This window comes from Dipodomys ordii, unplaced genomic scaffold (assembly GCF_000151885.1).
Source record: "Dipodomys ordii isolate 6190 unplaced genomic scaffold, Dord_2.0 Scaffold28, whole genome shotgun sequence".
Classification (NCBI taxonomy): Eukaryota; Metazoa; Chordata; class Mammalia; order Rodentia; family Heteromyidae; genus Dipodomys; species Dipodomys ordii.
The window spans coordinates 6,287,837-6,310,940 of record NW_012267244.1 but is presented as its reverse complement, the minus strand read 5'-3'; the positions used below and the strand labels follow the sequence as shown (position 1 = coordinate 6,310,940).

General features: G+C 36.2%; 1 protein-coding gene across 2 annotated transcripts in view; it reads right to left on the bottom strand.

The window, feature by feature from the left end:
• Edil3 (EGF-like repeats and discoidin I-like domains 3) overlaps window positions 1-22,649 on the bottom strand; it is a 408,082-nt gene extending 385,433 nt beyond the window's left edge. For both annotated transcript variants that reach the window (XM_013015845.1, XM_013015846.1), the window contains exon 1: window positions 22,583-22,649. In XM_013015845.1, coding sequence (XP_012871299.1) covers window positions 22,583-22,649 — 67 coding nt within the window. The remainder of the gene's footprint in view (window positions 1-22,582) is intronic.
• Window positions 22,650-23,104: the final 455 nt, after the last annotated feature.

Genomic DNA, 23,104 nt, shown 5'->3' with positions numbered 1-23,104 from the left:
TGGTGTGTGTGTGTGTGTGTGTGTCTGTGTCTGTGTCTGTGTGTCTGTGTGTGTGTGTATTCAATGGAATTCTATATTCTCATCAGAAAAAAATTATATTGTCCCATCTGTAAGGAAATGGAAAGATGTGGAAAAATTATATTAAGTAAACTAAGCTAGACTCAAAGAAACATATGGTGTATGGTTTCTCTCATTTGTAGTCATTAGAATGTGCCTACAAATCTACAAGTAAACCCAATGGATAGTTAAAGACAAAATTTACCCTTGGACATTATAAGTTAAACAAGGCTAAGCATTCACTCATTGAGACCAAAAGTAGATTTTCTTAGGAGAACATCACCATGGCTCATTAACTATCTGCATATAATTATATAAAATGATTCTTATAGAACTCCAAGAAACTAAAACCAGAGGCTTCTTTTATTTTAATTGTTATGTTCTTTTTTTCTTTTGTTTGTTTTTCCCTTTACTATTTTTTATGTCTGTACCTTTTGTTGTTTATGTAAGTTTATCTGATTTGGGGAGGGTAAGGAGAAGTAAAGAAATGGTGAAAGAAAAGGTCATCTTATCAGTGATGCTCACTAGACACTATGCTGAAAATGAACTCTACAACTTCTAGGGGAGGTGGGTCTGGAAGGAAAACTCTACAAGAAAATTAGAGAAGAAATATACTTTAGGATAATCTTAGCAGATGAGCGGGATAATTCAAATGGCTACATACATTTAACCAAGTTTGAAAAAACTTGATAGTTGATGACAGTTAAATTATTATTATATGCAAAGGCATTTAAAAAATAAATCCACTTCAAATTATCAATTAGCTTTCATGGGTTGTTATTCTCCAAACCAGTGTGGGATACAGTCAAGATATATGTAATATAGGTATGCATTTTATTTCATATAATTTTTACATCATAACAACTTGCATCTTCTTACAAGAAATTTCATCTCATTCCCACATCTTGGTTCATCATTGCCTCATATTTTTAAACACCTAATTAAAAATCACCTATCAAATTCTGTTAAAATGAATATTATGCATATAAAGATCTCTAAGAAAAAATGCATGCTTACAAATGAGAGCAGATGGTCCATTTATCTCTAGCAATCTTAAACATAACACTGTTTAAGTATTATGGAATTACACATTCACCTTCAAAGGTTCATTTTTAACTAAATTATAAAAGTGATGGGAAGTACATATTCGCATTAAAACCAAGAGAAATGTGCTAATTCTAGGGTTATATTATACCTTAGTTTACTATCTCTACTTTGTCTTTTCAATAAATTGATAAACACTTGTTGAAGTGCATTGTTCAGATGATATCACACTATAAATATTTAGAATGCCATAACCAATCACATAAAATGATGTAAAGCTACTCTTTTCATAACTTTAATTACTAGAAGAAAATTGCAGTGTAAAAAAAATTGAGGTTTTTTTTATGTGACACTATATCCTTCCATCAATCGATGGCTTAGTTTGCCTTACTGCTGGTGTAGTAAATTATACATAGATGTAATATTTTAAAACGACCAATTTTTTTTCACAATTCTGTAGCCCATACAAGTAACCATCACTGAACAAAAATCAAGATGGGCACAAGACTCTATTTTTTCCATTGTTTAAGGAAGCATCTATTTCTTGCCTTCCCCAGCTGCTATAGGCTTGTCTGGCTTTCTTGACCTCTTCTCTCCTACTCCATCTGTATAGTCCAATCTTTTACACAATGCTTACTGTGATTGCTTCCATCATAGCATCTCCTTCTTTATCCTCCTATCTCCATCTGTCACTTATAAGCATTTGTGTATAGGGAGGGTGAGGATGGGTGGGGCTTGAATTCAGGATCTGGGTGCTGTCCCTGAGGTTCTTTTAGTCAAGGCCAGAACTCCAAGGCTTGAACCACAGCTCCACATTCAGCTTTTTAGCTTGTTTATTGGAGATAAAAGTCTCAAGGATTTTCAAGCCACAGCAGCTGGCTTTGAAGCGTGATCCTCTCACCTCAGCCCCCTAAATAGTTAGGACTGCAGGAAAAGCCACCAGAGCCCAGTTATTATAAGCATTTTTAATAGTATTATACCAAGCAGATAATCTAGAAATACCCCCATATCAAGATTTTTAATTTTATCTCCAATGTCCTGTTTGTATAGGATTGGGCTGTGGATGTTTTAGGGAAATCATTTTTGTTTCTGTTGCAATCAATAAATTTTTTATCTCTCCCTTATAATCTTATACTGATGTATCATATTATTTATCGTATACTGATATATCATATTACTGTATTAATGATTCAGAATTTGATTTTTTGTGACTTACTAGGAAATATGGCAGAGTATCTTTTTTTAAAGAGCTACTGAATTAGTGCTCATACCACAAGAAACAGATTCACACAGAAAATTTACATTAATTACATGAATCCTCCACAAAGCCAAGGAATATTCTGCACAAGCAATTATTACCTATAGTATACCATGGAACTTCATAAAGTTATTTATGGTTTAGAGGCAAGTTTCAGTGAATACACTGAAAGTGAACACTGTGTTTTAGAAATACACATGGCCTCTAATGATTTGATCCAACTTCTCCTGTATTTTTGCCTCAAAGAGGTCATTTTCCTAACAATATATAAGCTTCAATGTCCAAATATGGGTAGTGTTCCAATACCATATAAACAATATTGAGATTCCACTTCACCCTAGTTAGAATGGCTATAATCAAGAACTCTAATGACAACAGATGCTGGAGGGGATGTGGCCAAATGGGAACCCTATGCAGTGTTGGTGGGAGTGTAAACTTATTCAATCACTTTGGAAATCAGTATGGAGGTTCCTCAAAAGACTCCACATAGAGCTCCCCTATGACCCAGCAATCCCACTTTTGGGTATTTATCCAAATGATCACAAATAATACTACACTAAAGCTACCAGAACAACTATGTTTATCAAAGCATTATTTACCATAACTAAGATATAGAGCCAATGCAGATGCCCCTCAGCAGATGAACGGATCAAGAAAATGTGATATATATATATGATATATATATATATATATATATCATATTATATATATCACATTCTGTGCCTCCATCAGAAAGAATGACATCACCCCATTTGTTAGGAAATGGAAAGACTTGGGAAAAAATTATTAAGTGAAGTAAGCCAGGCCCAAAGAAACATAGATCCCATGGCTTCCCTTGTTTGCAATAACTAGTATATGTCTGGGACAAACAGAACAGTTCAAAAGCTATGTACATATGACCAGATAAGATGATGTTAAGCGGAATGAACCCCAAAATAGGGACACAAGTGTTGTTTTTCTTTCTTGCTATTGTTCCCAACATATTTATAATGTACCATGCAATTTTTTTTTGTTTTTTTGTTTTTGTATGTTCCTCGGCCCTGTTTTCACTGTATTTGATGCTGGTGGCCTGCATCTTGTATATATACTTCTCTAATTTGTGGAAGGGAAGGGAAAAAACAAAATGTTTAAATAGGGATACAGGTTGACCCATTGTAACAATGAGATGTACAAGACACTATGTTGAAAAATGAACTTTACAATTTAGGCAGGGAGGGTAGGGTAGTTTTGGAGGTGGGAGGGAAGGGATGTTAAGGGAAAAACAAAGGAGGAGGTAACAATGCTTGATAGGAAATGTGTTCATTACCTTGCTCATGCAACTGTAACCCCTCTGTACAGTATTTTTACAATAAAAAGTACTAAAATGAAAAATAAATAACTACACTAGAAAATATATACCTGGAGGGCTGGGAAGGTGGCTCAGTGGTAGAGTGCTTGCTTTTCATGCATGAGGCCCTGGGTACGATTCCTCAGCAACACATAAGCAAAAAGAAAAAAAACCAGAAGTGGTGCTGTGGCTCAAGTGGTAGAGTGTAGCCTGGAGCTGAAGAGCTGAGGGACAGCGCCCAGGCCCAGAGTTCAGGCCCCACAATCAAACCCCCCAAAAATAAATAAATAAATAAATACACACACACACACACACACACACACACACACACACACACACATATACCTGGAAATATATACCTGGAAATATGTAGACCAAAGACCAAAGTGCTGTTTTGCAGGTATACAGAAGTGAACCAGAAAGAGCCAGACATTTTCTTTTGTAATTATTTTCTGATACTGTGCTGTAAAATATTGAATAACTTGAAAGGTGACTATTTTAGTCATTTTATATTATTTATGGTTACTGTATTGATTAAAGTATCTCTCACCATCGATTATCTATAATGACTTAGATAAATATGAAGCTTAGAAAATTATTTTGTGATAAAGTAAATATGACATGAAATACTTGATACTCATTTTCCTCCTATGGATACAAATGCAAGTTTTTAAAGGTATAAAATAGAGCCGGGCGCTGGTGGCTCATGCCTGTAATCCTAGCTACTCAGGAGGCTGAGATCTGAGGATCGCGGTTCAAAGCCAGCCCGGGCAGGAGAGACCCTGAGACTCCTATCTCCAATAAACCACCAGAAAACCGGAAGTGGCGCTGTAGCTCAAGCGGTAGAGCGCTCCCCTTGAGCTGAAGAGCTGAGGGACAGGGCCCAGGCCCAGAGTTCAAGCCCCACGACCGACAAATAAATAAATAAATAAATAAAATAAAGGTATAAAATATATTTTAAACGGTTGTGAAATAGTTTGAAAAAAGAATGAGCTTTCTTGGAAACTGTCGACATTTGCTTTAATTAAAACTACAATTTAATGTTATTGCTGGATTTACCAAATACATAAAAATGGAGACATTTCTGGTTTTAATTTGAAAAGATTTAAAAATAAGAGGTGTTTTTTTTAACAAATTTAACCAGCTGATTGATTGCAACATTATTATGTGTACCTGCTTTCATAAAATCATTGTAATACATACAAGTGTTATATGCTCAATATAGGAAGAATTTCCTTCTAATATCTGTTTGCCCTAAATTTGTTAAGATAAATGTTTAATTAGATGAATCATTTTTGTACTACATTGATAATCACTAAATGCCAAATACAACTGTATTTCTAAAATATGCCATTGTGTTTATCAAATAACAAATTCATGTCCTACTGTGTATATATGGCTTATATATGGTGAGGTCCCAACATGAAATCCATTGAGAAAATGGAAATATGAAAACTAAAAATTTCACCTGATGGCAAGTTTATAATATCTTGACAACAAAGATTGATTTCTTCACAGTTCAGAACTGGTTTGAAACTAAAGGAATGTATTAACATAGCTAAAGAAAGAATGTGTGGAGCAAAATAGTTTGGGTGGATGAGCAAGCAGAGATAAATAATTCATTCAGCACTTCAAACACATCTTGGCATCATATAAACAAACATGAACAAAAGAACAGGAAAAAGAACAGAGATTCTGAGATAGCTGAATATCAGCTGTTAAACATTTAATTCTCTCAATTAAATAACTATCTTCTGATTTTATGATTAGTAAGAATGAATGAATTCACTACAATTATTATGTTTGTTTTTAGGTAGTGATTAGAATTGCCATTATAGAACTCTGATATCCTTGTTTTCTGAATTTTGTATCCCTGGGTGTTTATGTCTTGGAGTTATATAGTCTCATTGCAGTGACCAAAGCATATGTCTACTTAAAGGCTGAAATTTAGCATTCATGCCTGAAGTGATAGTAGGACTCATGACTTTTCATCAGATTGAAAATTTTAGGAAAAATTTTAAAAGCGGGACAAAATTAAATACAACGAATAGAAAAGTTAGGAGGCAACAAGAATGCTAATAGAAGAGAATTAAGAAATTAATGGGATTAAAAAATATGATTTGTGAGTTTAACTGAGTAGTTCAGAATATATGTCATTTCCAATAATTTGAACTTCACAGAAAAAAGAGAGAAAATTTAGAAACAACTATTTGTACAGCTATCCCTGAGTTTAATGAATTCAATCAGAACTCATCTAGCTTCTGTGTCAAAGACTGATAAACTGAAGGCTAAGGAATCTTAAGCCTGGAAATAAAGTTATGGCCACCTTGCCCCCCATTCCAACACAAATTGAGTTGATAAAATGAATGTCCTCTATTAACCATTTCCTAGATTAATTAAAGAGGGAATAAGTGATGCTATCACTTGTGTAGGTTATAACCTCTGGAATCAAGGACTTTAGCAAACACTGAAAAGCAAAAGAAAATATCAAAGGAGAACTTGGTATCTAGACAAGGGAAGTCTTACCATAGAGTGCTATGGGGAAAACAAAGTTTTCAATGTTCACTCTAATTATATGCAACATATCCGAATCACTGGAGGAGGAAGTAAGTAAAAATATATTGCTAATAATGGTCTCTCAAGCAAGAAAAGATAGAATTCCTTTCCAATAAACCAAGCATATATTTATCTTACAAAATAGCATAATTTATTTAGAATGTCTTACAATTTTAGCAAATTTCTTTGTTAAAATGTTCATGGCAGTGTATTAACATTAAATGATTCTAATATGCCAAACTTGTCAGCAATAAATAGCTAAGAAATATATTTACCTATCTATATAGCTTTTGTCTGTACTTTTCTGTCTACTCATAAATCTAGAAGTAACAGAAAAGATTGACAACTCAGTTTTCGTTTGATTTGTTTAATAGCAAATCTCATTGGTTCATGTGTAAACTAAGACTGAAGTAAAATCTTTGTGGTGGATAATGCCATTCTACTGGGATAAGTTCTACAAGAAAACAAACACACACACACACACACACACACACACACACACACAGACAGATACGCACCCAGGTGTGGACATGCACGAGCGCACACACACACACACACACACACACACACACACACACGCACAACCCTCCCAACCCACCTCTTACCTTACTTAACTTTAGGTTACATATTGAGTTTTGTACAATTTCACAAAGCAGTTAATGTGTGTAATACATCGTGATCTCTGTCACCACTTCCACATCTTCTCCCTACTTGGACCAACCCTTTCCTTTCTATTTCTCAATACTTGTGCTATACATAATTCATGCCTGCCTTTTCCCCTCTTTTCTCTTCATTCTTCTACCCTAACATTAAAATAAGAATGAAGAATCTAATTCTTATAGAAAATAAACATCAGATTTTATCATTTTTGCTCTATGCAACCCTTTCCCCTTAATTTCAAGATACAAATGTCTTTTTAAATTTGAGACTAGGTATGAAGTCACACAATTGCTGGAGTCCCAAGCACATACATTGTTTTAAAGCCAGGTAGATATTTAAGGAAGGTAGAAGTAGGCCTGTCTAATGGGCAAATAAACAGCCGTTTGCAGTGACACACAGACTGTCATTGCACAAACAACTCTAAGCAGAGCTATTTCCAAGCTCCCAGCTCCAGGACAAACACAGCTGCCAAGTTCTCTCCTCCCTCTTTTGTGTTCAGCAGGTGTGAATGCCTGGTGGATAGAAGAGAGGAAGCTAACTATCAATGAGAAAAGTTATTACTAATGGAATTTGAGGGATTGTCAGGGCACTGGGTCAAAGAACAGATCAAAAGTCTACCTTCAGCTCCTCCACCTGACAGAACTAAGAACACCATCATGGGCTTTAATATTATTGCACACAGGTTTTTTTAAGTCAAGTCTTAATAATAAAGTGACACTTTAAAACCTATTTTCTATTTTCCTACACACTTACAACTATTTTAATGCAATTTGATAAATTAAGATAAAATCTAAATCTTTCCTTGAATGATCATAATTAGGCAACTATAGATAAATTAGGCCATTTATTTACTCAGCTCTTAGAGTTTGCCTTTGCTAAAGCACTTACTGCCTTTTAAAAATGCATTACTTATAGCATAATCCACAACATCAATGCATCCATGTATCAAGTAGATAAGAATTTATTGCATATATTAATGGTTGTATCACAGGAACACTTTTTATAATCCAAGAAAAGATTTATATACTGAGTTGTTTTCTACTTATTTATACATGCATGCATAGACTCAGGAAATGGATATAAATTGAGTGCCTTCTACTAGTAACAAACTGCTTCTAGAACTATATGTACACTAAGGAAATAATAGATGGCTTCTGCTTTCTTCAGGATTACAGTACACTGGTCACAGAGCATAAAATAAGTAAGCAAGTAAAGAGTGGTCATATCAATGCAATTGACAAAAGGTACTATAAATTTTAAAGAAAGGATAGGTTGAGAATAACGGCGGGGTATTTATGTGTGTGTGTGTGTGTGTGTGTGTGTGTGTGTTGTCTGGGTTCAGTATACATTATTTGGGTAAGATAATTACAGACAGATTTCCTGAGGCTGTGGAGTTTAAGCTGGAGAATGAGTTTAAGGGAAGAAAAATAACAGAAAATAGCCAGAGATAAATATTTAAAAAATATAAAATGCTTACATTAACAAATATAGAGAATGGGGTTGAGAAGATAATCATTTCATTTAAAGACTCAGAAAAACAAATATAAAATTTGTTTTATGTAGGGACAGCCCTTGTAGCAACAATTGCCATAATTTCATTTGTGGGAAATTAAGTTACATTCTTCCGAGATCCGTGTCAAGAGACTGTACATCACAAAACAGTAATCAAATGTACTAAATACAGAATTGGAAGGCATTAAGTAAAATTTCAGTAAAGTTCAATGTAAAATAAAATTAAAGGAGGGAACATGGCCTACTTACGTAGAAAAATAATTTAAAGTTCAGATTAATGTGTGTTTCAGCATTTTAGACAAACATATCCAGGAAAACTCTGCTGAGTTTTTGAATAACCTGAAGAATAAATAATGCTGCTTACTTGGATAGATTCCAAATGAAACAACCAAAATGATAAAAATGAGTGGTTTACAAGGACAGAGTAATGAAAAAGGTATGTACAACTTCAGCATGTCAGAAACTGAAGGAGAAACATTATGGTTTACAAATATTTGAAACATGTAAATTTAAGGGAAAAAAAAACCTTGTGTGTACAAGGTTGCACAGCTACATTCAAAAGGAACAATACATCCCACTGGAAACAATGCTAGTTGTTTTCCAGGAAAAATCACTTGGAGAAATTATCTAAAAATGGTTAGAAAACAAGGCCACCAATATAACAGAGTAGACATTCCCAACAATTAGTAACTATGCTGAACTCCAAATACATAGAATCTCAGCTGAACAGTCTAAGGATAAAGTAGGTCAGGGTACAAGCAGAGAAATATTCCTATTCCCTATCTGTGCTTTATATTTAGAAAGAATCTTTCTGTAGATTTGGGTCTTTGCTTTGTAAGTATGCTATGGTGGAAAGATTCCTGGATTTGAATCTCTAAAATGTAGTTTTGAGTATTGATATCATGTTGTATGCTGTGTCTATAGCACATCTGTCATAATAACACCTTAGTTTGTTCTGAGGTTTAAAAGCAGCTTTATATAAACATGTAAAGTATAGCTCTTAGTGTGCTGTATCAATTACTATGAATTTAATGAATTCAAATGTGTAGGATTAAAATGATGACAAAGAATAAACCTGGGCTAGGCTATTATATCTTTCATTAGGTGCTAAAGAAATTGGTTCTACTGCATGTGATGTTTACCGAGAAGCCTTGTGAACTAGCTTCTGTTTTCACAGAACCACTAGATATGAACATTTTTTCTCATCTTCTATAACAGCAGTTCTAAAGCATTATCTTTTTTTCCTCCTCCTCCTTCCCCTTCCTCCCTCAACTCTCTTCTCCTCCTTCCCCCATCTCTGTTTAAAGTCATAAACTCCAACTCTCCACTAACTCTGTTTAACATACTTGCTCTTAATCATTGTACCACATATTCCTCATTGAAGATTTGTGTTCCTTGTTCTTGGTTATACTCTACAAGATTCCATGAGGCAAAATTTGTTTTGTTTTGGTGAATTTATGAATCTCATAGTTTTTTCCCTAGCATTTGGATGCGTGATATCTTAACTCTTCTTCCAATCCTTTTGTTTACTATACTCTCTCACTCATAATTACTATGGTCTTATTCTCAAATTTATAAGTGCCAAAATTACAATTACTTAAATGCCTTATAATCTCAGACTATCCATTTCTAATCCATTTTTTATTCCCTTCCTCAAACTTTCAGCCCCATTGGGAATTTCATCCTATAGAAATAGCACGGCACTCTAATTTTCTTTGTTCCAAGAATAAAAAAAGTATTTTGGAATTTCTGTTTCCTTGGAACTCACTAAAGCAGGAGAGATGAAATCACTCTTGAGTTACTAAATTATGGGAAAAATCAATGAAGACATTTACAAATGATTGAGTAGCTGTTGAAATAGATAATCCCAGACAACAGGGTGTAAACTAGGGGACTACAGAAGATTGAAATGATAGCAGTGACTGGAAGTGGGTTCAGTGGTAATAAAGGAAAAATTAAAACCAAAAAATTCCAAAAAGAGATGGAATGTAGGAGCAATTCAAAGTGCTAGTAGTTGAATAATTTCGCATGATCAGAATTTCTAACAAATAACATTTCTGGAAGATACTTAACAAATAGAAATGAAAATCAATAACGGTAAGAACTTTCAAAACACTTAATCCCAGAATGTGTAAAGACCCAGAAACTTTGGTGTTCTATATTTTCAAGGGGACAAATGACAAAAGAGAAACAAGATTTAGGAGTTACTGCAGATTTAAGGGATTCCATGAAGGTGAAAAATAGGCTACAAAGAGGAAAGGAAGAAAAGTTCACTGGTCCCAAGGAAAAAAATGTGAACGTTTGACTAGGAAGCATTTTGTAATAGATTTTGTCAAACTGACTAGCAACTCAACCTTCCTTAATGTAATGTAGTAAGGATGAACCAATGAAACAGCAATACCCACAAGAAATTATGGCAGAAATGAACTTTAAAACTTGAGGTACAAGGGAATTGAGAGGGAGGGAAAGTATGAGAAAACAAAGGAGGGTAAAAATATTTGACTAGAAATACATTCATTCCTTTACTTGTGTAACTTACAATAAAATACCATTAAAAATTAGTCAGTTGGAATCAGAATATTGAGATTCAAATTTATTCTCTTTCTGTTTTTCTGAATACCAGGTCATCTGACTTTCTGAATTCTCAGTTCTTATTAAATCAAGCTAACAATATTTCTTGTTCTTTCTGCTAAGGATTGTTTTTGCTACTTGGTTCTTTTATTGTTCCATGTGAATTTCTGGATTGCTTCTTCTATTTCATTGAAGAATGAGGTTGGGATATTGATAGGTATTGCATTGAATCTGAATACAGCCTTTGAGAGTATTACCATTTTCACCATGTTAATACTCTCAATCCAGGAGCATGGGACCTTTTTCCACTTCCCTAGTTCTACTTTGATATCCTTTTTCAGGTTTTTAAAGTTCTCATCATAGAGGTCCCTCACCTTTTTAATTATGTTAACTCCTAGGTATTTTTTGTGGGGCTTCTATAAAAGGAGTTGCTTTCTTAATTTCAGTCACTTTCTTCTCATTATTGGCATACAGGAAAGCCATTGATTTTTGAGGGTTAATTTTATACCCTGCTACTTTGCCAAAGTTTCCAATCAGCTCAAGTAACTTGGGAGTGAACTCAAAAAATTGGGGATGGGGGGGGAGGATGGGAAGGGGAAACAAAGGAGGAGGCTACAATGCTTGATAAGAAATGTACTCATTATCTTGCCCATGTAATTGTAACCCCTCTGTAGAGTATTTTCACAATAAAAAAATTAAATCCCTCAACAACAAATCCTCAAAGAAACAACTCCCCAATTAATAAGTGGGCTAAAGACTTGAAGAGAGACTTCTTTGAGCAGAAAATAAGAATGGCCAATAGACATGGGAAGAAATGCTCAACTTCTCTAACCATAAAAGAAATGCAAATCAAGACAACATTGAGATTCTACCTCACCCCAGTTAAAATGGCTATAATTAAGAAATCTAGTAGCAACAGATGCTGGAGGAAACCTACTGCACTGTTGATGAAAGTGTAAACTTGTTCAATCACTTTGGAAAGCAGTATGGATGTTCCTCAAAAGACTCCACATAGTGCTCCCTTATGACCTAGCAATCCCACTTTTGGGCATTTACCCAAATGATCACAAACACTAAAGCTACCAGAACAACTATGTTTATCAAGTATTATTTACCATAGCTAAGATATGAAACCAATCCAGATGCCCCTCAGTAGGTGAATGGATCAAGAAAATGTGGCATATATATATATATATATACATATATATACATATGAAGGCATATTTACCATTTTATAATGGAATTCTATGCCTCCATCAGAAAGAATGATATTGTCCCATTTGTTAGGAAATGAAAAGACTTGGAAAAAAATATATTAAGTGAAGTAAATCAGGCCTAAAGAAACATACATCCCATGATTTCCCTTATTTGCAATAACTAGTACATATCTAGGACAAGCAGAACAGGTCAAAAGCTATGTACATATGACCAGATAAGTTGGTGTTAAGTGAAATAAACCCCAAGGTAGGGACACAAGTGTTTTTTTTTCTTTCTTGGTATTGTTTTTAATGTACTTATAACATACTATGTGATTTTTTTTTATTTCTTTTGTATGTTCTTTCCCGCACAATGTAACTCCTGTTTTCACTGTATTCGATTTTGGTGTCCTGCATCTTGTATATACATTTTTATAATTTGTGGAGGGAAAGGAATATACAAAATGCTTAAGTTAGGGTACAGATTGACCCATTGTAAGACTGAGATGTACAAGACACTATGTTGAAAATGAACTTTACAATTTCGGTCGGGGGAGGGGGGGAGAAAGAGTTTGGGAGGTGGGGAGGGAAGGGTAGGGTAAAAACAAAGGTCAGGTGAGTTGATGTTAGGTGAAATGAACCCCAAGATAAGTATTCAAATTTTTTTCTTTCATGCAATGGTTTCTAACATATTTATAAGATGATTTCTTTGTTGCTTTGTATATCCCTCCCCCACAGTATAACCTCTGCTTTCACTGTGTTTGATATTGGTATAAATTGTGGAGGGGAAGGGAAAAAACACATTGTTTAACTAGGGATATATGTGGACCCATTGCAACAATGATGTACAAGTCGTTATGTCGAAAAACAATGCTTGATAAGAAATTTACTCATTATCTTGCCCATTAACTGTCACCCCTCTGTAGGATATTTTCACAATAAAAAGAAAGGAGGAGGTAACAATGCTCAATAGGACACGTACTCATTATATTACTCATGTAATTGTAACCCCTCTGTACAGTATTTTTCTAATAAAATATATATAAAAAAGAATATTTCTTGTCTCTTTATGTTCCCTGAAGTAAGTAGCAGTTGGGCATTTATGGAATTTTAACTACAGTGTTATTATCTTAGAGTATTAAAATTAATTTTGATATCCATTTAAACTTAAATATTATACCAAACCACAGAGAATATCTTTAACAAGGATGCCCTTATAGTAGATGATGTAATATTCATCATTTTGTAAAAAACTTAGATTAATCAAGGTTTAACTTTTTAAGAGAAATAATATTTTAAATACAGAATCATCCAACTAAAACAGAAAGCATACTTTTATATGGTTTTGGAACCATTTAATACTTTTGTCTGGCAAATTAATTAATTAATTTATTTTCTTATTGTGGTACAGTGGACAAAACTCAAGGCCTGAAATATGCTAGTCAAGGGCTCTAACATTGAACTATTTCCTGAGCCCTTGTTCTTTTTGAGATTATATCTCTGAATTCATCCCAGGCTGGCCTTGAACTCTGAATCGTTCTGCTTCTGTCTCCTAAATACTGGGATTGCAAGACTACATTGCCACAACTGGTCCTTTGCTAATATTTCTTGATAGCTTTACATAAAACTTAAATTAAATGAAGACAGAATGGGAAGCATAGTAAATGCTTTGATTAAACTAGCCAAAACCAAACCTTGATAGAACTCTAAAATCAGTATGTTCTGTATACTATAACTTAATATTACACGGGAAATGTGTTCTAACACATATTGGGTAGCAGTAGAACTAGGTAAGGGAGTGTTAAAATTCTGGAGAATCAAAATTAGTCATGGAACCATTTAAAATTAAATCAAATGGCAAGATTTTGCATTTCAGTTCACTTTCCAAGTGTTCCCCTTCTATTACTATCTTCAGTATTTTCACTGGTTATGCATTTTGAAAATGTGTTTATACCTTCTGATAGAACAAACACATACCCTTGTTTCTGAATGTGACAAGAGCTATCACACTTCAGTATCTTAAATATGCAAGTTTTACAAAGAAATTTATATTATTGTCCGGAGAATAAATATAATTTGCTTCTTACAAAATAATCACCTATGACCATATAAGATGATGCTAAGAGAAATGAGCCCCAAGATAGGGACACAAGAGGTTTTAACTTTGTTGCTGTTGTTTTATGTGATTTTTTTTGTTTCTTTTATATGTTCTTCCCTCATGGTATAATATCTGTTGTCACTGTATTTATTCTGGTGCCCTGCATCTTTCCCTACATTTTTCTGATTTGGAGAGGGGAAGGGAAATAACAAAATGCTGAAACAAGGATACAAGTTTACCCATTATGACAATCAAATGTATAAGACACTATGTTGAAAACAAACTTTACAACTGGGGGATGTGGAGGAGTTAGGGAGGTGGGCAGGAAAGGAGGGTAGACAAAAAAGAAGGGAGGGGGTAACAATGCTCAAAAAGAAATGCACTCATTACCTTATTCATGTAACTGTAATCCCTCAGTGTCTTTACAATAAAAATACATGTATTTAAAAACTCTAAACAGCTGGAACATGTAAATTCATTTTTTATAGATAATAAATTTACGTCTCACAAAAATAATCACAATAAGACAGTGTTTTACACAGGGTGTATGTATTTTACAAATAAAAGTTTTGAAGCAAACACAATAACTAGAATGTGTCATTCAGTATGACACAAGGGCACTTTGAAGTTATAAGGGAAAGTTTCATTTGAATTCTAATTTGCAAGTAATTTATTTGCTAATATAATGTAATTTACTAACAGGGGTAACTTACTAGCTGATTAAACTTACTAGCTATTTGATCTTGGAAAGTTGCTTAACCTCTCTTTATTGCCCGTTTCCAGTTGACCATAACAGTAGAATCTGTCTAGATGTGTTGTACTAATTAGAGATGGAAATTAGGAGACTGGAACACACAATACACATTCAATATGTGCTTATGTTCTGTACTTGAATATACTGTCAGAATTTATGCTTCTTGTCTACTTGTCTAGCCAGAAACATGCTCAAAAGATGGCAAGGTTCAAGTAGAAAGAAGAAAGAACAAAACAAATGATGTCTCTATTGTTTGAAAATCAAAATTAAAGCAGATATGTCTCAGAACTTTGCATTTAACAGAAAATGCTTTTCTTTAACTGAAGATTCATAACCAAAATAGAAAACACTATATATTCAAGACTGTGTTTTAATATTATATTTTTACCAACACTCTGGTAGAAGAATTGAGAATTAATTTCAAAGTAGGTTACTTCTACCACACAGACTGTAAGAGACAGTTATGCAAGGCAGTAACCGAGTTTTAAAAGTTACAAAAACTGCTTTTGACCTATTTTTTTATATATAAAACCTATTGCTATTTAAAACGTGCAAGTAGCTCTTAAGAAACAGCAGTGTATGTGGTGAAGGAGATCACAACACTCAATTCAAAATATGTTGAACGTCTGTTTTGGACTTTATGTGTGATTATTGTTTGGTTTGTCATTTTTTTTGCCTAGCTCCATAGCAAACACAAAATGTGAAAGGGGAACCTGGACTATCAAGAATAAAAACATTGTGAATGATGTTGGCATTTGTTTGTAGAAAGCCCTAAAATACCGTTTATTATACATAAGTTAAACTATAAGTAAAAGATATGGTATGTGAATAAAAGGAGAGCTCACATAACACTTAGAAAGAAAAGAATATCTGGGCACTGGTGGCCCATTTCCATAATGAAACTGTGGTTACACTCAGAAAACTGAGTCCTGAGAATTTCAGTTCAAACTCAGCCTGGCAAGGAAATTCCAGAGATTTAGTCCAGAAACTCTCTCCAATTAACCAGCAAAAAAGCTAGGATAGAGATGTAGCTCAAGAGGCAGAGTACTAGTTTTCATAGAAGAAGCTGAGCAAAGGTGCAAGGCCCTGAAATGAAGTCTCCTATCCTCAGAGACAGAGATGGAGAGGCAGGCAGGCAGGCAGACAGACAGACAGACAGACAGACACACAGAGAGAAAGACAGAATGACAGGAAGACAGACTCAGAGGCAGAGTCACATAGAGACAGAGACACAGAGAAAGAAAGAGAGAGAAAGGGAAAGAAACAGAGACACGCAGAGACAGAAATACATACAGAAACAGAAAGGAGGGAAAGAGGGAGAAAAAGAAGGCGGAAAGAAGGAAGAGAGAATGGAAGGAAGGAAGAGAGAATGGAAGGAGGGAAGGTAGGAAGGAAGGAAGGAAGGAAGGAAGGAAGGAAGGAAGGAACGAAGGAAGGAATCAGTGATAGGAGAAGGGTATCATGGATGTAAATGCAGACAACTCATATATACAAGTTGGAAATTGTTCTACACCACAAGGATGAATTTTCCAATTAAAACAATACTCGTATATTTACACTTAACTTTTCTAGATTTCTCTGCTTGAATGTCATGATCCAATATTGAAGCTGAGTTTCAGTAAAACCTAAATGGTCAATGTGATCTGAGTACAAGAAGGGACTTAAGGGATTACTGTACATTCCAAAAATAAACCACTCTGTCAAATTTGAGCATAAATGTTAAGGACTACAGAGTAAACCAACTCCATTTAAAGATTACCTACACACCACCATTATCAGCCAACGATATTATAGTGTTTGCCTTCCTTCTCATGGAATATTGTATTAAATTAAAGATCATTTGTTTAATACAAATCACTTTCAGAAAAGGAAAGAAATAAGTCTAAATCAACCTTCTTTCTCCATAGCAACAATCATATTTTAAAATACCATAGTATATAAAATGCCTGCCACTATATTCTTATGTTTAAATCCTTTAGTCTACTTCACTCACTATGAATCTTCTGTAAACAAATCATATATACTCACTATCACCATTAAAATAGTATATGTAAACAACACTATGGGGGTATAGATAAAGTTTTGTGCAGGATATTGTCATCAAATTAGATTTCATTTAAATTTCATTCATTGACTTAGAGTAAATATTGTAACTTTCATAATGCTTTTCATATTTGCAGATTTTAGTAATTATGATGAAAGGTCACATCAGTTTTATTCTGAATACTCTCTCCTAGATGCTCTCCTGCAAGAAACCGGATATGGGGAAAGAAGAAAGAAAGAGAGAAGGAAAGAAAGAAAGAAGGAAAGAAAGAAAGACCAAAAGGGAGAAAGAAAGAGAGAAAGACCGAAAGGGAGAAAGACCGAAAGGGAGAAAGACCGAAAGGGAGAAAGAAAGAGAGAGAAATAAAGATAAAGAGAGAAAGGAAAGAAAGAAAGAAAAAAAAAAGAAAGAAAGAAAGAAAGAAAGAGAAAGAAAGAAAAATTGATTTTAAGGATATTTTAACATAGAAAATATACAACTGAAAATAGGCCTTTGGAATTTTAGTGAATATATAACAAATTAAGAGAACTCTAGGCTAGAATACAATGGTAAATATGTAACAACAGATAATAAAACTAATATTGATAATGATCAATTAAAAACAAAATGATTCCAAGTCAGTGATAGTTATTGGTACTTTTATGGGTATACACACACACACACATAACATACACACAAACACATAGTCACACATTCAGTCACACATGCCTGAAATAAATAATAGCAATTTTTATTATGTTGTTTATGTCTTTTGCTTATGTGATTTAAGCTAGTTAGAAACTTGAAAGTTCCAGGAAGCATCACCATAAAAATAATAAATATAAGCATTTCTCTCTTCCCATTGCAGTAGAAGATATAGTGCAACAATTATGTATTTGGACACACACACACACATATATTTTTTTCACAAGTTCCTCATAGCTCTATGTGGGCTACTATGGAAGGCACTCAAGAGACCTCTGAACCTGCATTCTTGTTTAATTTTTGTGGTTGAAGGATCTAATTTCTAACTTAAAATTTTTCAGTACAGTGATTGGTCCTTACCACTCACTGTCCTTACCACTTCCTGTTTTTCTCAGGAACATAGAAAACATTTAAAAATTTAAAAACAGTAGTTACATATAAAGTACAAAATCATTTTAAGTAGATTTACAGATTAACTGTTTCCCTATTCTCCTCCTCCTTCTCCTCCTTCCTCTTTTCTTCTTCTCTCCCCCTCCTCCTCCCCTCTCATTCTCCTCTTCTTCTTCTTCTTCTTCCTTCTTCTTCTTCTTCTTCTTCTTCTTCTTCTTCTTCTTCTTCTTCTTCTTCTTCTTCTTCTTCTTCTTCTTCTTCTTCTTCTTCTTCTTCTTCTCCTCCTCCTCCTCCTCCTCCTCCTCCTCCTTCTCCTCCTCCCCCTCCCCCTCCTCTTCCTCCTCTTCTTCTTCTTCTTCTTCTTCTTCTTCTTCTTCTTCTTCTTCTTCTTCTTCTTCTTCTTCTTCTTCTTCTTTTCTTCTTCCTTTTCCCAAGCTTTCCTTGAAAAGATCTCTATTGATTGATTATCCTGACACCTGCTGGTGAGGGCACAGTTGATTCTAGTCTTTCAGTCTTTCCCTCGAAATACTCCCTGAACCAAAGACTTTTTAAAGGCATTATTGGTCACAATTCAGTGGCAATTTATTTAGCTTAAGTATTTATAATACTTTATTTGTAGAATTCCCACATAGAAAAGTATGAGAAACAATTTAATAATTATCTCAATAGGCAGTCACTTGGCTGATTCCACAAATGCATGTTTGTTTGCACTAACTAAAAGCTGTAATTATTTTTGTGGACTGTGATAAAGAATACAAACTAGAACAAATATGTTGAGTAACATCCTTACAATGCAAATAACTAAATAATAGCAATTGTTTGACTCAGGTTTTTTATAATAATGTTAATTTTTAAGCTAGTTAGCAAATAAAATGAGTAAATTAATTAGTAATGGTAAAAGTCATCTGACTAATGTATATTTTCAAATTTTGTTACTTTTTACACAGTACATGCTCATTATTGTTTACTTCTGGCTTGAACTGAATTTTAAAACTTGCATGGTTTATGTTTTCTTTTGCAAGGATACAATAAAACTAAATCATTCTCAAAGTTACTGTACCTGCAACTGTGTCTTGTAAAACACAAATATCAGAAAAGTGTGAGAATGACTTTCTTAGGCTTTAGAAAATTCTCCCTTGAGGCTTGATTTTTTAAGTATATATTAACGCTAACGTATATCCATTCCACTATTCAAAAGTCTTCAAAAGAGAAAACTTATTAACAATAAACTATATAATTAAAACCTTTATCTTAACTAATATCAAGGAAATTAAGAGTTTGCAGTATTAATTTAATACAGAAAATCACCAAAAATGTTAGGAAGTATTCAGTACAATAAATATGTTATTTTTACTTTTTTAAAAAATGTTCTTTGCAACTTCAAAACCAAAGGGGGGAAAAAGTAGATAAATTCATTTGCTTGTATCACTTTTATTTTAAAATATTTTACCAAATTATACAACTTTTAAATCAAAATAAATAGTTATTGTAAGGAAATATTTCAGAAAAACTTTTCAGAAGCAGAAACAAAGCTAGTGTATTGTATAGCATACACAAGAATTTACATTAGCACAGGATAAACTTATTTTCACCTAATTATTATTTTCAATTTAGCATTTCAAGATTAATTTCAATATTTCCCTTAGAATCTATAATTGACATTTTTTCAGTGTAAAGTATATGGTCATTTAAATTATGCCATGAAGAATGTATAACAAACTTGTTAGCATAAATGTTGCTGCACTGATCATAGTATGTGATATTCAAAGTGAGATTTTTCAGAGATTAATGTCTTCTCAATTAGAATTAAGTCAAAATGACAATTGATTATAACATGGAAATGCAATTGTCAATGATCTGTAGTATTTAGGGCATGTCTAGACCTTTTTAGACAGTGCCATTTGCTTAAAGACTTCAGGCACAAACTGTAGGCATGGGGCAGATTGCATAAGATGTCACATGCTTTCTGGCACTGTATGCATATTATTGAATTTTTTAGAGCAGCCCATAATAATGAATAATTTAAGAGTTAATAAAATATTCAATCTGACTGATCCATTGGTTTAATTTTAAAATAAAGACAACTAATAAAAGGAGTTACACTTCCTTACCAAATTCCAGGCATTGATATACATAAATTGTAAAATTTAAAATAAACAACACTCAGAGGGAAAATCCCAATCCCTGTATGAATTACATATATTATGTACAAGATTGGGGTGGGAGAGAAACAGTGTAGAGAAAATTCTCCCACTGTGTTAATGTTATCATCCACTTCAATAAGTTTGCCCCAAGTTTAATTGTTTGGAGCTGTGGGCAAGCCTTTGCAGGAAGGAGAAGGTACATAAGTTCAACAACAACAACAAAAATAGCTAAAGCAAGGAGATTTCCCCTCTGGCTGGCTTAAAGGCAGGGGAATCTATTGGAAAATATTTGCCTGAGCATTGTCTAAGGGAATCAAGAAACAAAGGCACACAATATTTCCAGGCTTGGCTTGACCAGGAAAGCAGCAGATAGCCTCATCTTGAGGCTCTGGGCAGCCAGGACTTGCCAGCCTAGCCCCAGGGCTCCCTCACACTCTGGAAGACTAGCATGACCAGGCATGTTAGATGCTCCCTCCCTGGGGTCCTTCACCTCTGAAAGGGGACAGATGGTGGTGAGGGTATCAGTGTGTGTGTGTGTGTGTGTGTGTATGTGTGTGTGTTCCTGGTGGCAGCAGAGTCCATAAAGGAAGGAGAAGAGAGGAAGAGGGGATGCCTGTTCTTCCCTTTCCCTTCCTCTAAAAAAAAAGAAAAAGAAAAAAAAGTCCAGAATAAAATAAAAGAAAGGAAAAATATTGAGGATGAGATCATTAGCATTTCCTTATCTCTGGGGACTCTGCTGAGCAACTCTGAAATCATTACCATTCCTTAACCTTCGGTAGAGTCGCTGCCGCTGCCAGATAACTAGAAAGACACTTTGGCAAACACCGGAGAGCCAAACACCTACACACACACACACACACACACACACACACACACACACACACACACACACACACGCCTACAGGCTGGGAATAAAATAGCCACATTCTGGGGGCTGAAGGGATGTCCAGGTAAGGCGCCAGGGCAGATCTCTCCTGGGAGGGCACTTAGGCAGGACCCTTAGCTTCCTAGGCAAAAGTCACCCAAGAGTCTATCCTCAGTCTACACCACCACCGGTGTGGCACGGATCTATGGTGCAAAATATTCACTCCGTGTCTAATCTCAAGTGGATTCGATTCGAGCTAACGCAGTTGCAATGCAACTACGTTCTCTAGATGCGTTTTACAATCCTATAGTGAGTGCACTCAGCTTTCCACTTGAAGCTTGTCCGCCAAGGCTTCTAAGATCGGGCTTTCTTTTACAAGAAACACCCTCCTTGGAGAATACAGAAAGCACGCAGTTCCCCAGAACCCTTATCCCTCGCTTTTGTCCCTGGGCGACCTCATTCAACCCCACCGGAGACCCAGGTCGGGGACTAGGGTTCCTACCGACAAAGCTCGGCTCTCAGAAAACCTGAAAGTCAGCTCAACAACTCGGCAGCAGCCTCATTCAAGTTCTGCATTTTCTTTTCTTTTCTTTTTTTTAAGACTCTTGTTTATTTCCTTTCTCTTCCCCTTGCAAGACAAGAAACGCTGGGCCAGCCCACCTTGACAACTTTTCTGCTCCCATGTTGGGGGACCAAGTTGGGGGACCAAGTGGCTTGCAGCGCCGGGTTCCCTTGAAGAAGAGTTACATACTCAAGAGTGCCTAGCCGAGCTCCAGACCCCTGGGGTTAGACAGACAGTTTGCTGTAATCGCTGCTACGCATCTGGGATTAAAGCAGGTGACCTAAGAGCAGACTCCCCAGCCCTCCTGGCCCCAACTCCAACCTCCCAGGTGCCAGATTGCGGCCGGGCTTGGCCCCAGCCCTGCACCAGAGCACAGTACCGCGAGACAGACCGCTGACAGGCAGCTCTCCCCGCTTTCCCCGCATCCACTACCCGATTCCTTCGGGCGCGCTCTGCTCTCCGGTTCCCGCGCCCACACCACAGCCCCGCCCGGCGCCCTCAGCCAGCATCTCCAGAGGGTCGTAGGGGAGACCTGGTGGCAGACTGAACCCAGATTTTTTTTTAATTGCTGGGAGCTCTCCTTCTCCACCCATCCCTCTGTCCACCTCCTTCTTAGATCGCATCCATATCCCTGCGCAATCCAGTCCACTCCGCTTGGACTTCGCTGGCACTTTCTTGGGGCACAGAGGGCGCGCCACCTCCTTGGCGCCGCCCTAGGCGCTCTCCACCCAGGCCAGGCTCGGAGCCGCCTCTGGTCCCCTGCGCGGCGGCGGCGTCTCCCGGGGGTCGGTGGCGGGGGGGGGGGAAGTAAAAGGGAGACACCCTGCCCGTCCCGCATCCAGAGATCTGACCCTCCTCACCTTTGCCGAACTGGGGTATACCAAGGCTGAGCCCAAGCAAGAGCCAGGCGACTATGGAGCGCTTCATGGTCCAGTCTCCCAGACGTGACCCTGGCTAGATCAGGAGGTTCGCGGAGGAGGGCAGGGTAGCCGGGGTGGCCCGCAGGGTGGAACGAGACACCGCCCCTGTTGGAGAATTCAAGATGATGTCTTCTTCCCGCAGCTCTTGCTTAAATTGTTGGAGAGGGTGTGAAAGAGTGGCGGCCAAAGAAGAATGTGTCCTCTCCCTCGCTTTGCCTGCGCTCGGCCGTGCGCGCGGAGATGGTGAGCTCCGGAGAGCCACTGACGGGCTCAGCCCTCCGCGGCGGGTGGGTCCTGGCCGAGGCGCGGCGGGCGGGGCGCAGGCTGACGAGGCGGCTCTGGGTCTCCCCAGCGGGCGGGTGGACCCGAGGGCGAACCCGTCAACCGGGGCGCCGGGCTCCTACTGCTCCCGCCCCTGCGGCTGCGGGGCTACTGACTTGGAGAACAATGAAGCGTGAGCTG